Source organism: Trachymyrmex septentrionalis, unplaced genomic scaffold, assembly GCF_001594115.1.
Source record: "Trachymyrmex septentrionalis isolate Tsep2-gDNA-1 unplaced genomic scaffold, Tsep1.0 scaffold101, whole genome shotgun sequence".
Classification (NCBI taxonomy): domain Eukaryota; kingdom Metazoa; phylum Arthropoda; class Insecta; order Hymenoptera; family Formicidae; genus Trachymyrmex; species Trachymyrmex septentrionalis.
In genome coordinates this window covers 332418-350501 of record NW_017304136.1, presented here as the reverse complement: position 1 = coordinate 350501, position 18084 = coordinate 332418, and the positions used below count along the sequence as shown (strand labels likewise).

Here is an 18084-nt window from a genome sequence, read left to right as displayed (position 1 = left end):
AGAGAGAGAGAGAGAGAGAGAGAGAGAGAGAGAGAGAGAGAGGTCCGTGGCGATGCTCACTTGTTGCTCGCTCGACTAATTGCCAAGTAATTGGCCCCGTACCCCCGCTCGTATAAAGTTTGCTTCATTGTCTTTAATAACGCCGTGACCTGCGCTAATGACTCACGTCGCATTCGTCAGGAAAGGGAGACGACAAGCACTCAATGAAGAGGATCGACGAAGCTTCGCCCACTGTAAATGCCCGAAGAATCGAAAAGTCGACGAAACGTGCATAACGTTGAGTGCTGCTCTTTTAAATACCTACGTAGTGCGGTTCAAAAGTTATTTATAAGTATAAAGTGAAGTGGTTCGAAAGATAAGGTCACGTTTCTCAAATTGAAAATGCGCAGAAATTTTCACCTTATGAAAGAAATACGTTCGTAGATCATCCTCTCGGCTTGACATGCAGCAATTAGAAGAAATATCACTGCACTCACATTATATCAAATACAATGATAATTAAGACATTTCTTTTTCTATACAAATACCTATGAAAAAGGCCATATTTGATCAAAACAAATCTTGGTGCTTGATAATATTTTTTTCGTAAATCTTACAATTTGAACAAATTGCGCGCCGATTATTTGTCTTGAAACACACGCAGTCCTAGACTGAAGCTGGAGCACGTATCACAAATCAAATTGACAAGCAATAATAAACAGATGCTAATAAACATGTCTAAAATACTATAAAGAATTTATTGTGAAACATATTATCCCAGTCCCAATTTATGACATTACATTCTGCAGCATCAGTCTATAGGATTGTAAAATCGTCAAGACCGATAAATGGCGACCGGCGTGCAGTTTTCTCTAATTGAAAATTGTAAGAATCACGCAAAAATATTATTAAATACTACGCGCAAAAAAATATTTTTGAAAAATTTAAAAATTTATCTAAATACAGATCTAAAAATAATTTCGTTGCAACACATCAAAATACTTAAAACTGATTGCTGGGATATCAAAAAAACTTTTTGCAACATTATTTATCACGCTTGAGATTCCTACGTAATCATTTTGACGGTCCAACAAAATTATTTTTAGATCTGTAATTAATTAAGGTAATTATTTTTAGGTACTTGAGCAAAATTGTTTTTTCTACGTAAGATCTGCTTTGGCCTTCTTTGCTTATTTGTATTTTTTTTATTTACTACTATTTCCAAATTCGTCTATTCAGAACGAATCAATAATACTTATAGTAAAAGTTCAATAAATTAGAAACAGATTATCAATGTCAACACAATCAATTGTATCCTGGTAGAAATTTATGCAGTTTAACTGAACATCCAGTCAGTTACAACCTAATATTACTAATTTCTCTTGATGTACAAAAATACTGCATAACAACAAAGTTAGATAATTGTTCAATTTAATCACCTCAGCTCCAATAAATATTGATAAAATTATGTTCATTAGACATATTTTTGTACGAAACGAAAGCATCTAAAAGAAAAGCGTCGCTTTTCGCTCTGCCCCGCGAAATATTCATCAGTTGACGACGGTTCAGGTTAGGAAATTTACTATTCATATAGACGAAATACAACGAAATGAGCATGTGCTATTTATTGTAATGTTTTTATTCAATAAATCGATTCAGATTCAGATTGTGCGCATCTTTTGTGCCCAATCGAGATGTAACTGCAGACAAAGCGTTACATCTCGATTGGAATCCTAAACAATTTTACTTTTCAGTTACTAGACAGAATTAATGAAACTGTCCAGTAACTGTTCAAAAAATGTATGACTTCTATATACTAGGGATTCACGGACTCTCAAGAACAAAGCGTGTTTACGGACGAGTGCCAATTAAAAAGGGAATCTTTATAAAGGTATACAGAATTAGCGAAAACAGCTTTGAAGACGTATAGATATAATAATAATTAGCATGTATTTTAAACGCGTGCTGTAATGTTTTCGATGACAACGTGCCGCGATAGTCAATTATCTAATTTTTCCAAATTCGCTTCTAAACATCATCGCAATTATTGAAGATCGTACATTCGATAATAAAATGTTGAAGAAACCACGAAAGTTGCAGCATACTTAGCATTTGATTCTACGCAATGTCCACTGAGAATTAACAATTGTCAAATAGAATGGGGAAATTTTTAAGTGAGCGAGTAATTCCTCGTGAAAGGCGCGGCAATTAAAGCGAATAGTCTGTATTTTTCTAGAAGTGCCGGAACAAATCGCACCGTGGAAAATTACAGGGGAAAGAAGAAGGGAGCATATTATCCAGAGATACATTATTAATTCACCATTATCATTTACTTTCTCATTATTATTTATTATTTAGCAAATGTCTGTTATTATCCTTGATTTCTCCACCTCAAGCCCGTGTCGACAGATCCAATCAATAATTATTCAATTTATGAAACAAAAAAATTCCTAACTAAGAAAACGTCGAAAACACAGGAAGAAATTACTGGTAGAACTGGAGTTACGAAAGATAAGCGAGAATCACTCGAAATAAAGATATAACGGAAGTTGTTTGCGAGATCATCACAAAATAAAAACTTGATTTCCTTACAATTTACTCGAGATTAAACTAGACGAAAAAGAAACATTTTGGCTTGTAGGTTGTTGAAACGAGTGTACAGATCGACGCGGATATCCGTGTAGCTTCCATCAAAGCGAGCGGGCGGGCGGGATACCTAAAGGTAAGATGACCGACTTAACGAGGTACACGTGTCGTGCACAGCGAGACACCTCGGTGCATGGTGCGTCACATGTGCGGAAGTAAGAAGCTGGCAGTGTCGTGGCAGCAGAGGAGATCCGTACGAACCCCCCTCCCCCGCCCTCCCCCCCCCCGGGGTAACCAGGGATCCAATCCGTGCGTGATCAGTTGTCCGATCTATTGTGCGCGGAATCGCGGAGTGTGACTCATGCTCCGACATAAGGGAGCCACAGACGTTGGGAGGATTGGAGGATCTACGACGCTCGCGTGATCACCTATTTATCGCACACGCATTACCGCATAGGTATTAATGTACGTAACTGATCGTAACTGATCTCCCAACAGTCCCGTTTCCGGGACTCTCGAGTCGTTTCAATCGCGTAATTTCCACTTATATTTATAAGACCGAAAATTGTTGCGGCAGCATTATTTCTTTCCAGGAGGGTAAGGGTGATTAGACGCACAAAATTCGAGAAATATGGAATAACGAAGAGAAAGAAGTAAAATAATTACTAGAAATACTCGACGATGTTTCAAGAGTATCTAGAAACATTATCATAAAGCATAGGTATAGTATGCACATCAAGATATAGAGCTAATAATGCTAATGTACCATTAAATCGTTGTCCTATATTAAAAACCGAAATTAAAGTTTGCCGAAACTCTCCGGGACTTTCGGCAATAAAACGGTTTATGATGGTCAATATAGGTTTACGATGACCTTTCCTCCTCGTCGCTTGGTGATCATGTAGCATCGTTCTAACAACGGTCCCTCGAGTTGAATTAGTAACGGAATCACTAACGTAATACTTCCTTTAAAATGAACAAAGGAAAATACTTCACATAAATGTATAGTAATGCGCATACTTTACACGCCTCTGACTTTTCAATTGACTAAAGTGATTAATCTCTTCCTTGGAAAGCGCACTAAGGCAAAGTTAACAAAATTCCATATTTTTTTGTATAAAGTTCTTATAGTATATAAGTTTCTTCGATGAAGAAAACCGGTAAAAAAACTAATCTTTCTTATTAGAATGATAAAATAAACAGAAATTTTTGTTTTGTCAATATTCTAATTCACAGGCAGCTCAGATCTATATTAGACAAATTTTTAATTCTGTGTTCTACTATTCTTCTTCTCATTAAAAAAAAAAAAAGATAAAACTTAATAACATTTATATCGTCAAAGTTTTTGTTTTAAAAATGTATCTTACATATTAATTTAAAGATTTTAAATAAAGTTCTGTTACTATTGGTTCGTTATTATTGATTAATTTCGTTTTTCTTTAAACTATATGATTATTGTGAGTTAATAATTAAAGCAAAAATATCTTTTTCATAATGTTATAAAAATATCTTAGTATTATATATTAATTAATTGTATTAATTAATTTTATAATTCTCATCAATTTATTCCATCGGATAAAATCCGAAACAGTAAAAATCGGAATTTACTATAATTTCTTTCCACCCACTGCACTTTTACGACCAACACTGCGTTAAGATATCAACAATATAATAATGAATAATATATTGTGTAACGTGAATTTAAATTTTTTCACTGCTTAAACATTTAACAATTTTTATTACGCGCTAAATTTATATAATGATTACATTATTTCGAGGTAAGAATTTATGCATATATAGACTAGGCATTTATTTTGACAACAAATAAAACTGATAATAAATTAGTAAATTAAGATCAAAAGAAATAAAGAATTCTTATTACGTTTTTCGTATTTGTCTATCTATTATGTAGCAAAAAATATTGAAAACAGAACTAAAATATTAAAGATTAATTGTTCTTCTCAACCTTAAATTGACTATTTACAATTCCATCCTTAAGACGGAACACTTGGCTTTTATAAATACTTATTGATAATTTGAACATGCCATAGATATCCTACTTGAAATTGGTAGTTTCGAGCAATTGAAATAACTTCGAAAAAAAGCCAAAACTGTGTTATTATAAAAAAAAAAATAACGTTTCTGTACAATACGAAATTGAATTGAAAAGAGTTTTTCGAAATCACCACAGACCTCGATGAGAGAGCCGCAAGTTACGCGCGAAATTCCCACGATAAACCATAACCGTGTGAAACGCGAACAAAAGTGATCCGATATTTGTTCTGTAAATAAAGGTTAATTCCTGTAAATAAAGTTTCCTAACAGAATCGAAAAAAAAAAAAAAAAAAATCACGTTTTCTCCCAAAATTCCCCAAGTCGAGCCTTTAAGTTGAAGCTCGAGCTGAAGGAAAAGCTCGCCGTTGAACGACGTGCTCTATCCCAAAATTAAGATCCTGCTAGTATCCACATGTATATATACACGCGTACATGTGGACGGGAGGAACATTTCAGGAAGGACACGGGAAAAAGGATGGATACGACAGGAGCGAGCAGGGTAGTAGACGGAGGAAACGGCCGGAGAGACGAGAGAATCTCAGTGCGACGCGCCCCGCCGGCTAGACGGCATCGTAAACTCTGCCGAGGAACTTTTGAATTTTAGTAAGAGACACTCTCTCCTTCTCCCCCTTCGTTTCTCTCCCTTCTTACCCTCTCTTTCTCGCCCCGATTTCGGCCGGTGCCACTTCCTTTCCTCTCTCTCATCCTCGCTCTCTCGCCTTACTTCTATAAATTAGGGGCCCCTCTCATTCCACCCCCGTCTGCAACCGTGCTACCTACCCTCGCACACTAACGTCGATTAGGGTAACACCGCGTAGCGAGCTAACATATCCTTGGAGAGTCTTACGGAACGGAGTTCCTTACCGGAGTCGACAGAGGTCGCCAGGGAGACAAAACTAATAAAAAATAAGAGAGAGAGAGAGAGAGAGAGAGAGAGAGAGAGAGAGAGGAAGAGAGAGAGAGAGAGAGAAAACGGAAAGAAAGAAACACGATCCCGAAGGGAGTAAGTCTTCTCCGAGTATAATGTAAGAAGTCGATAATTTATTTCTTTAACACAGGATGTCAATGTGCTATTGAATTTGGAGCATCAATCTAGAGCCTTCGCGAGAACAGGGAGTTATCGAAGTATTTGCTTAGGTAAATTTTTACGAAACTGCTTTTAAATAGTAGATCAATAATGATAGTGTATCACGTCAAATCGATAATTAATTTCCACTCTAAATATGCGATAAGTAAAATTCTATCAGAATCGATATGGATGCAAGTTCGATGTTTCGCGGGAAAACAACGATGACGCATCAAGGGGGGAGGGGGGGGGGGCGCAAAAGTAGCAAAAACGGGAAAGTAAAATTCGTACAAGAGATCCTTAAATTATTCATAATTTCCCGTCGGGACGAATTTATTTCGAAAGTGTTGCGGGAAGTTGGAAGCTTCGCAGGAAACAGTTTTTTGGTTCGCGCGAGGGAAGAAACCCTAGTTTCTTTTTTTTTTTTTATCGTTGCTCAACGCGCGCACTTAGCATAGAAACGTCCTTCCGGGTCACAGGTATTCAGATTTTCTATCCCTCTGCAGGCACCCAGAATTCTTTCTCCTTCGGGACACGCGAAGGGTGCTTGCCTGGGGAGGGTGGCTCGAAAGAAACGATAGAGCCAGAACGCGCAAAACGGAAGGGAAGGTGAGCGGAACGGTGGGAGGAGAGATCGGGTAGAAAGGGGCTGAAGGGGAGTAAAGGAAAAAAAAAAAGGCGGCAGCCATAAAGAGCGAGCGGGAAAGAGAGAGACAGCCCGAGAGAAAAGGGGTAGTGGGGAGGGGGAGGGGAGGGGATAATTCCACGGCTAAATATCGGTAAAAATCAATACTATCTCTTTTCCTCGACGCATTGCCGTCGCAGCTAATAATGCACGCAAAGAGCGCAACTCTAAAGGACGATCGATAAATCATTTCTCAACATGATTTTCCGTCCATCGATCGCAGTAACGCATGCTCCCCGCATCGCGAGAATTCCCACGTGCGAAATGCAATGGATAACGATCCTACTTAATCGGCGGAAACATTCGTGATCGGCGAAATTACAGAATTAGAAACTTGCGTTCATACGCTGTTCCGCAAAATACTTGCGATTCCTCTGAATATATATATAAAGTAAAAGAAAAAGGAAACGAAAGAGATATTGTTTATTGATAAAAATATATATCATATAAGAATCTATCCTTTTTCGCCTTATCTGGAATTATTATGAAAAATAAACATATGCGGGTATCAACATGTGCTGTTAAAATACCTTGACGTATATATACGCGGAGGTGATAATCTTTATCAATTTTCTTCGTAATACGACAGTTTGGGAGCCGAGAGTGATTTCAATGCAGCGGAGGAAGTTGGTCTTAAGCGGACGAATACCAATACGACTGACTGTCGTATAGTACGAACAAGTTGCTACCAAGGTAGTAAGGAAATACTCGCGTAAGAAGGGCAAGATATTCGAGCCAGGGGAAACAAGTTGCAGCCCGAGAAAATTATCAACCATAAATTCAAGGCAGGTCGAGACAGTGTCTGATACATGGCGCCTCGTTGCCATTTCTAAGTGCAATGCAACTTATACGCGTTTTCTATGCAGCAGCATTTCTGCGACGCCGTAATGTACTAAATGACGTTGTAAAAACGTTATCAACCTAGTATTTTACATTCCATGGTTTAAGCACCGAGCAAAATCAAATCTATATATATATTATTTAAACACATTTCTAATAATCTGTTGCAAATCGTGTATTAAGTTTTTCTTAAACTATTTTATAACCATATGTGCATAGGTAAAGAAGCATTTATTTTTGGCAATCACTTCGTTTATCTCGTTTTATCAAAATTTTTTACTTTATCTTCATTACAGTTGTATAAAAAAAAAATAAATGTCCATTTTCACAAAAATATAACTATAATTTTATATTAATAGCTATAATTTTTCCGTGAAACAATTGAATTCCTGCGAAACTCGAAACGAATCACTCGTTTTGCCAAAGAAATCCATTCCGAACTGCAGTCCGTTCGGAATCTGTACAACTAAAATATTGAAGATTACGCCGGAGGTCCATCAACGAGTTACCTTCGCGTCTTTCGCGTAAACCTCTTGAAAAAAAAAAAAAAATCCATTTCGCTTGTTGTGCACGGGAATGTTTTTCCGGGCGTAGCTTTGATACTTTTTCGAGTGTTGACGCGATTTACGCCGTAGCGACACGAGGCGTGACTTTGTCTCGCTCGCTGCATTTCCGAGAGAGAAAGAGAGAAAGATCGCTTCACGGCGATCCAAATTTCCGCTTGTCCTTTTCTGAAAAAGCGACGAGAGTAACGGCGTGGAACCGCGAGCTCGACCACGACCTGAGACAAAACGGTAACGAAATGCGCGCCTGCTGCCGCGCCGTCGTCCGCGATCCCCAACGTTTCGAGAGATCTCTTTGCACGCAAAAGTGTAAACGGCGGTGGCGGACGCACGAGCGAGCGTTGCTTTAGTCCGACCAAAGATCCGACCAACCAGCCAACCAACCAACCAACCAACCAACCAATCAACCAACCAACCAACCAATCAACCAACCAACCAATCAACCAACCAACCAATCAACCAATCAACCAACGAATCAACCAACCAACCAACCAACCAACCAACCAACCAACCAACCAACCAACCAACCAACGCTTCCTCCTGCCATCGGCGCTCCCCCCCCCTCTCTCTCTCTCTCTCTTGCCGCCTCTTCTCTCTGTCCGTAGCACCAAAGAAAGAGTAAAAAGGAGATGGGAACCAAGTGGTTCTCAACAAGTGACGTGTGTGTAGAAAAATGATTTTTTATCTACTTTATCGATATTACTGAGGATTCTATCTATACGAGCGATAGGACAGGGTATTTTCAATGTATCGTTCGGTATACATGCGAATAATTGATGCTTCTTTTAGCAATTTCAGTTGAATGGCAATTTGTCGAAATAAAATAGTTACTGAGATATATTTGTAACGCCTTCTATCCATTATATTGCTCCATGTTCAATTATGTAAAAATTGACAATGAAATTGTAAGATAAACTGTTTGTTTTACTATGTTTCTCTACGTCTTGTTTCATATGTATATTTAACTATTTAACTATTTAAAAAAACTTGAAAGAAAAATTTGTAATACAATATTATTGCAATTATTATAAGAATTTCTCTTTCCCAATGATATTACCCGCGAGCGCAATAAAGAATATATAACTTTCCTCCGTCTTACGCAGTCTTACAAGTTTTACAAAAAAAGAATACAGCAAGAAAAGGGGGTGCTTTCACGAGATTTGTGAAATTGCTGCAATTTTTGTGCTACCTTTAATACGCGCTAACTATCGATCCATGCGTCATGGTCGCGCAACAATCGAATCTTTCCTCCATCTCGTACATCTCGTTCTCTGAAGAAATCGACAAAAGAATGGCATTCGAGCGTACTAAAAGGCGAAGGGCGTAGAACGGAGGATGACAAATAATTTGCAGACAGCGGTACGGAGAGATATCGTGAAAAATTAAAATACTGGAAATATGAGAACCTCCGTTCACTCTTTCCCCCTCTCCTCCCTCTGTCCCCCTCTGCCTCCCTCGAACCTCCCGGACTCACCCTCCGACACAACCTCTGCGGGGTGGCTAGGAGGGTATAGGGTGAAAGGGGAGGAGAGGAATAGGAAAGGAGGAGGGAGGTGGGTCGCGTACAACACCATACAAAAGTCCGTGTCACCTCGCGTCGTACAATCCGTGCCAAAAGCTCGTGTCCACTTATTTTATTTCGGTCTTACTCCCGAACAATACGCCGGGGATACTTATAACGGAAAAAAGAAGAGAGAAAGAGAAACACACTCTATCCCGGCTAATTTATCTTACTGCAATTTCTCCGTTCCTCTGGCCGAGGGCGCGTATATGTGTTCTCTCGGACGGGACGGGACGGGACGGGACGGGACGGGACGGGACGGGAGGGGGGGGGAGGAGAGGGGAGGGGAGGGGAGGGGCGACAGAGAAAAGTGTTAACCAAGTTGTGACAGGTGGACGATTATTCAATGTCGACGAAATTATAGGGTTACCCTATAATTTATGTAAGTTAATTAAGAGTGGACAGGAATTGAAATTCATATTGGCGAAACTGCATCTCGCCCGATTTTGTCATTTCAATTTTATAAATCCTCCCGCAGTGACGCGCCATCGTCTCGGCCGGCGGCTACTTTATAATCTTCGTATATACCGTTAATTAGACTGATTAAAGGCAATCTATCGTGCCTCCGAGATGCGGCGGGATTAATGACATGATTAATGACATGCGCGACTCTCGTGTACCGCGAGGCTATAATAAATTCCATCTAGAACGCGCCCGTCTATGCGCGCCCGCACCGATTATGCTCGGACAGTGCATTAATCCTTGTTGTGTGTGTGTTCTCAGAAAAATATTCCGGTAATTCAATACGACGCTATATTGAACGATTTTCCGTCGTTACGGCTATAAATTTGCGCAACGCCGCGCGATGCTATGAAATCGTAAAAATCCCCTTCTGAGAAAAATGCGGAACAATTCCTTATCATAAATTTGCCATTATCGAAACGCGCCTCTTCTCACACGCATTAAGAAAACACATCGATTACTCCCGTTGCGACTTTTATTTGAAATACGAGCGTTATTTGTCTCGAGTAATAGCATTAATTTCTTCTGTAGGAAGGATCGGTCGGCCGTTCCAAGTGCATTTTAATTCCAAAAGAACAAACGCGGCATTTGATATCGCGCAATATTAATTTCCTAAGGCCTCTCGATGGCACGGGAAATGTATGTGTACGTCGAGTCACCCACCCACGTGGCGCGCCTCGCTAGCAAAACTTCCCTTTTAAGTTACGTTTATTCGCGGCTCACCTCGTTTCAACTCCCTCGGGAAAACAGCGGAGAGCTTATAGCACCGTTCGCTAATGATGTTGTTCTACTTCCTACGCATTCTTCATCGACGTATTGCCGAACACGATCCTTTAAAATCGAGCTATGTTTTCGAAATGCGCCGATATCGAGTATCGTTATCGAATACGTTTTGGAGTAACGTATATATGAATATATTCATAAAACGTCAAAGGTTATAAAATGCCGTATCAATACACCGTATATATTTTCCGATTATACCCTTTTAAATCCTTCGTGAATTCCGAGTCACGACTTTCCCTTTCGGAAACTTAACTATATTATATATAGAAGGCTTTTTTTTAGGCACTTGTTAAACGTCGAATTAGAAAAAGCTTTCGTTCCACGAAATTCCAAGTAACATTTCCAAAGATCTCGATACATTTATGCTTTTGAGATTTAATGCTTCAAAAACCTCTGATCTTTAATTTTAAATATTTTTATAATTAGATTTTGTGTATATTTCTTAATTACTTTAAAATCTTCCCGCCATTAAAACATAACGCTTTACCATTTTAAAGCATTTGTTGATTTCCATATATTGTATATTTGCCAATTTACAGCCTTGGCCAAAAATGTCAAGCATCTTTATTATCTATTTACCATTATATAATACGTTTTAGCTAAAAAATTGGCTTATGATATTTATTGTAAATCATCCTTTTTGTTCTAAAAACCCTTTAAATTTACATATAACGCCGATAACCACGATAGAAAATAATAGGTAAAAGAAACACAGATGAATGAATAGAATATGCCTAATACTTTTTGCCAGGACTGTATGCCAAGATCGTATCTGGCTATTTTCTCACAAAATATACATTTTCTTGAAAACTAATTCAGACAAAAGTTATATAGTTCGGAGGAGGACATAAGAAGGTGCCATTTATTTGACCTTGGATGGCGTCATTAAGGTCAGGCTAAAATCACTTTGAATTTTGTAATCGGAATCCCCCTACTGTATATTTTTGCAGCTTATCTCAAGAGCTTTTCAAAACACTATGATAAAATTTTTTCATTAAGTACTTTTCAAGTTATACGGCTTGAAAGTTACAATACTACCGGCATTAGCATTACCCAAAGTGTTCGGCCGAGCCAACCCATTGAATGTTGCTCAAAGTCATAATCTTGAAAACATTTGTTAAGATCCAGGTCACTGGTGGTCACTGGAGGTTGTTTCTCTAATTTTTATTTTTACGTAAAAATACGAAACTGAAAAACTTTATTGTAATGTTTTAAAAATATCTCAACTTCCGCTACAAGAATATGCAATAAAAAATGGAGAGTTCCCTTAAAAAATTTCAAGGTGACCTTTACATGACCTTTGACAACGCTATTTAGGATTAAACTCATATTACTATATTACTATAAATACACTTGAAATTCTATAACTTTTGTTTAAAACGTTTTTCAAGAAAATGTATATTTTTCGAGAAAAGAGTCTGATACGATCGTTTTGTTACACCCGGTATATTAAAGTACCTATGAAGAGGAACATCGCTGAGGATTTGCTATTTCCTATTAAGTAACAATTGTACGGTTTGTCATCGCTGACAACTTTTGTACCTTTCATTTATCTAACACTGAGGAAGATCAGATTAGAGATCAAAACGTCCAAAAACGTTTGTTTTGTCCACGTTTTGTATTGTTTGATTGTATTAGCGAAGATATACCTAGCTCGGCTAGCCTTTGTTTACTTAATAATAATCGAACGTGTATTAAAAACATTTTTCATGCAATTTTATCCTCGTATTTGAAAACGCAGAAAGTTCCTTCGCGTTACTCGCGTACCGCGTCTATCCGCATGTTTGACGCAATCGGTTCGGTGGTCTGGCGGAATTTAGAATATTCCATACATCGACGAGCACGGAGCACACCGTGCGTTCGCACCCACGCACCCACGCACCCATACCGCGCACATGGGCACGTGTAACACGAGCGCAAATGTATCTCCCTTCCTCTTATTCGACGAGTACGTGTACGCCTATGTGTGTCGCGACTATGTTTCCATCGAACGTGTCGGCGCCTAAAAATGACCCCGGTTATATACCGCGGTATTAGCCTATCGTCCCACATGCATATGTACGTACCGACAACTGTTGGAATCGTAACGGATTTTTTTCCGATCCGGTCCATTCTCGCATTCCAGCGCATTCCCGATCGCGCGCATCTCGTAAGTAATTTCGAGTAATACGTTCCGCTTCATTCTCCGATTCGGCCGATCGAATTCAGGGCGCGTAACAGCCCTGGACGGTTGTTACAAAACTATTCAAAAAACTGGTTTCCGACATTCGACCGAGCAACCCCCCGCGCGCTTCTCCGTGTATGTGTATGAGTGTGCGTTCGTGCGTGCGCGCGCGCGCGCGAGTAAGAGTCTGCGAGTAAGCGCAGCGCAGCGCCCGAAGCACGTGATAAGTTAGTCAAACGTATGAGTGTTCCACGTGTTTGTCTCTAACTGGAACAACGGCGATGACGATTCGAACGATACGAACGATTAAGGATGAATTCCAAAGAGCATAAATGTGAGCGTGCTCGAGGAGCTATCAGTAAGAATGTGGACCGATTGGGAAACGAGCAATAAATAACGTCAGCTACCTATGGACCACCTTATCTAGGAATGTCAACACGCGACCCTATACTCTCGCGCGTTCTCGTGTTGTTATCCTCTCTTCAAAAAAATTCTCTACACAAAGAGGGTCGCTTTGACAGAGTCCTTCCAGGCTCCTGACAATATTTCTAACGAATACAAATTTAACTTGTTTGTCGCGTGTCTACTTTCTGCTTCCTCATGTCTTGCAATTTTCGTTTTGACTTTTTAAAGATATTAGAAATTTATGCAGAATTAGTACGTCAATAGAGATGGGGACAATACTTTTCTTTTTTTCGCGTTTCAACTTTTTCTATTTTGAAATGTTTCGACTTAAGAGAATCTTTTTGCAATGTATATATAATATAAGAATAAATTAAATATAGAAACATATAGAATTTTTTTCTAAAAATATAAAATATAGAAATGGGTCTGTCTTCATTAAAGCCATAAGAATAATCGATAAAAAAAATATATTAAAAGAAACGAAATAGTAATAAAATGAATGTAAAGAACTTGAAGGCTACAGTGTACAATAAAGATCCAAGAAGATATATCACTATAATAACTGAAATTATTTTCATACTATGGTTCATTAGTTGACTAAAAAAAAAATTATTCATTTGACTAAATTAATTTCATTCGTCTTTATTTCTTTCCATGAAGAACGAAAGAAACAAAAACAACTAAATTAATGTAGTCAAACGAACAATTTCTTCTCAGTGTTCATATTATATATAGTATGTTTACAGTTTATATTATATAGTATGTTTAACTTAATTTTTTTTATAAATTATTTATAAAATATTTCTACATAAAATCCAGAAAAAAGAGCTACATTTAAAGTAGATTTTCCTCCAGTAAATATATGTATATTGCGAATACGAAAAAAAATATTTCTTCGTTTCTCAGTTGATTTGCTACTTTAAAATGTAGATCGTAAAATTTTACATTCATGTTTCCTAAATATTCTGCAATTCTCTAACCTAAAATTACAGCAAATCAGAATAATAGCAACTTTCACTGCGATTAATAATCATTAGCGTAACCGCTGCTGCGTGCAACTTTCTCTACAAATCGCGCTCCATTTCTCAGTACATAAAATCTTTCCAAAGTTTTCTAGTATAATATGTGTTTATAATTAGAAAATGCAATTTAATTTAAAGTAATATGTTTTTAACGCTCGCGAATATCCATAAGGGAGTTTATCGCAATTCACACAATCGCGTATTCGTAGGAATAATAATTATATATTTGAGTGTATTATTATTTATAGCAAACTTTAAAGTTTGCTTCGTGTCAGAGAGCATAGTGTCGAAACATTAGGTGATTCATAAGTGAACATAAATTATACATGCAAAACAAAGCTCTATTTCAATATCTGTGAGGCTATCAGCGTGTGTGTGTAAACAGGAAAAACACGTTCTTCCCTATAAACATTATATAGCAAAAAGATCCCTAAACTTAGTAATCATAATTATTTTGGAGTAGAATAATTACTCGCGCTTTATAGATTGAAAACATGCAAGAAATCAGAGAGATCAAAACTTACCCTTGATCGAGCCTATCAACAGGACCACCGGGTCCCATCATCGCTGGATGTCCAGGTCCCATAGGTCCAGCCATAGGATGTCCTCCTGGTCCGAAAGGACTTCCAGGTGGTATACCGTACTGTGGTCCGCCGAACGGCTGGCCATGCGAGGGGAAATGCGGATTACCGGCACCAGGTGGTACAAACGGTGGTCCCGAGGAACCGGGTCGGCCAACGAATTGCGGTGGCGCACCGGAAGGTGATCCAAACGGACTGGGCCCGGGCCCGTTGTACGGCGGACCGGAATTATTCGGGGGTGGTGGAAAACCGGTGGAATTAGGTGGTGGTCCAGGACCAGGCGTCGAGGAACCGCTCGGCGCGGGGGAGGCGGTGTATTGTGGCGTCGCCGAACCAGGCGGTGGGCCCTGGTATGGCGGTGCCCCGGCTGGACTACCGGCGCTGCCGGGAAACGGACTCGGCCCTTGAAAGCCCGCATTACTAGGTGGACCGCCTGTACTGTTGTATGGACCCGAGCCAGGACCACCACCCTGACCGACGGAATTGGGCGTAAAAGGCGATGCCTCCGAACCGGGCGGCGGGCCCTTCCAGGAGGCTGGTGTACCGGGATCCTCCAGCGTGGTGGTGGCTGCCAATGGCGTATTTAGGCGGCTACAGCCTGTAAATAGATGAACAATATAGTGACAAATTATACGTTATCGACAGTATATACAGTTAGCATTATGTCTATTTTATATTAATTTTACAATGTAACTGTAATAACTTGATACAAATACAAGAATTAATTTGAAGATTAAAATATAGAGAAATAAAAGATACAAAGAAATGGAAGATTCTTTCATATACGTGTGCTCCGACAAAGGAAACCAACAAACTTCCAGAGATCATTTTAAGCAAAAAAATTCACACAGATATACAAGTCAATTCGGCTTATCGAGATACAGACAATTTTACATATATATTATATGACAAAAAATACCAGATGTTTGCACGTTTTATGTGAATATTATCTCTTAATCATATTAATTATTCAAAATGTTCATCCTCTGCTTTGCTGCTGCTTGCTGCTCATTGTACCAAAACGCTATATCTGCATAATATTTGAGGCACTATATCTGCTAAATATTTCAGGCAATTCTTAGGAATAACGTGACTCACTTGACGTTTTTAAACAGTCTATTAATCGACAAAAATGTAGAAATAGAAATTTGTAGTACTAATAATAAATAATTCAATAACCATTATGATTATTTCTGCTACAATCTTCTGTTGGTACTTTGAATACTCGTCGTTGGGCACTACTGACAAGAATAAATTTTTCATATTTCAATAATCGAGCCGAATTGACTTACAGTGTACATGAACCTTTTGCTTAGAATGGAGAACATACTCTACAAGTATAAACTGGTCTGACCTGGAGATTTTTGATGCTTAAATAATGTTTTGGTGCAAATTTATGTTATGCATATTATCCAGTTTTACAATTTGTGCATCAAAACACATATACATTTCTTATATGTACTAATTATTGCAACAAATGTTGATTGAGATAACATTTTTCGCAATAAATTATTTACAGCTTTCTAAGATGCTTATTAGCGTCAATATTATTAAATTGCTTGTCCATTTAATTATGATCACAAACTATCATAGTTCTGTGTATGATACATTGCACTTCAAGAAAATGATTTCGTCGTGTAAAACAGCAGAACTGAATGTTATGTGTGTATAAATTGACACCAAAATATTTAAGCACTAAAGATTCAACTCAAACCGTTTAGGCTTTCGATACTCAGTTGTGTATTCACTATTACACATTCTTAAGATACTTTGTATATTCTAAAAGTTTGTCTCCTTGTAAAACACCTTATAATATAAATAACATTTTCCAATTACAGTATACGTAGACTAATAATATATGTTAACAACAGCATTAATAAATATCATTGATTTCGCATCAATGATTGATGTAAATCTAAAGGAATATACCTTTCTTATCAAAAATTAAATTGCGCTTGCAGTAGATGAATCACCGATGCCTAAAACTATCTTATTCGTATCGTACGTTCGTGACAGAAAAAGTAATGAAAAGCAGCCCATATAAGTCATAGGAATGAGCTATCATACAAATGAATCTTACATAAATAGTAAAGACTCTTATGTTCATAAGAGCATCGAAGGATTCATCCTATGTAAACAATACTCCAAAGTATAAGCATCATCACAAAGTTTTGCACATTCTTTTCTAATCGAATAAGGAGAGTGGAAAATCACCCTGCTAGAAAGTACACTTGCAGAAATAAACATATGTAAAAGAAAATCACCATTGTTTGTCCCATTGGCCTTCATTGTCCTGTGATCACCCAGCTCATTCCACCCTCACCGATCACCCACTGCGTAGAAATCCGACACGCAAATTGAACGAGAGCGCACAAACTCGTTCCCGATCGTTCTCACGAATGATAATTCCAGGACGGTGACGCGGCTCCGAGCGGTTGTTAGTTGGTGCCGCTTGCTTGTTTTAAGGTTATGTTAACCGGCACACCTAACCTAAACCAGTACGCGACTACACGCAACCAGTAGTGAGCAATAGACAAGTAGACGAGACACACGTCCGGCCGGTTCACGGCTCACGGCTCATGGTTGACGGCTCACAGCTCACGATTCACGATTCACGACTCACGACTCACGACTCACGGCGAAGGCGAAGGCACACTCCAACCAGTACGCTCGCTTCAGGAATCCGCGACCGCGTCGGTCGTTGGTCGCGGCGCACCGCGCGCGCGAGCGAGCTCGTCTCGGTGAAACAGCGGCGGCAACAACAACAACAAGGGCCCGTCGCCGTCGTCGTGCGGCGGTCGCGTCGCCGGCATTTTTCCAACGATCGTCGCTCCGCTGCGCTCAGCGCTGGCCGTGCGTGTCGCCGACTCAGGACGTCTCAGGACGTCTCAGGACGCCTCACCTCGCCTCGGCCCGGCCGGCGCTCATACGTACTCCGACTCCGGCCGCGCACCCGTTCCCAGGCGCGTGCACTGCTGCGACATCACGCTAGTAACCATTCATCCCCCGTATCGTCACATTGCAGAAAAGTTGACGACGTTCCAAACACAAGCGACCTCGCGAGTGCGCCCGCCCGCGCGCGCGCGCACGCACTCTCTCTCTCTCTCTCTCTCTCTCTCTCTCTCTCTCTCCTCTCTTCCGCTCCCGCTCCCGTTCCCGTTTCGCGTTCGACGAAGAGATAAAGAGATAGAGCGGGAGCGCAAAAGGGTTGAATGAGCGAGAGAGAAGACGGGACGAGGAGAACGAACCAACACCACCCAACTCAACAGATCAACTTGCCGGTCAGGGACGTAAGCTGACTTGGCGCGAAATACGAGGGCGACACTCTCTCG

The 18084-nt window shown here is 39.4% G+C and overlaps 1 protein-coding gene across 3 annotated transcripts in view; it reads right to left on the bottom strand.

The window, feature by feature from the left end:
• The window catches only part of LOC108756824 (LIM domain-binding protein 2), a 192392-nt gene extending 174937 nt beyond the window's left edge, over positions 1-17455 (bottom strand). For 2 of the 3 annotated variants that reach the window (XM_018500906.1, XM_018500915.1), the window contains exons 1-2: positions 17017-17455; positions 14696-15350 (exon numbers count right to left, since the gene is read on the bottom strand). In XM_018500906.1, coding sequence (XP_018356408.1) covers positions 14696-15350; positions 17017-17041 — 680 coding nt within the window. In that variant the 5' untranslated portion in view covers positions 17042-17455. The remainder of the gene's footprint in view (positions 1-14695; positions 15351-17016) is intronic. The other variant, XM_018500925.1, reaches the window with a different exon arrangement.
• Between the last annotated feature and the right edge of the window lie 629 nt (positions 17456-18084).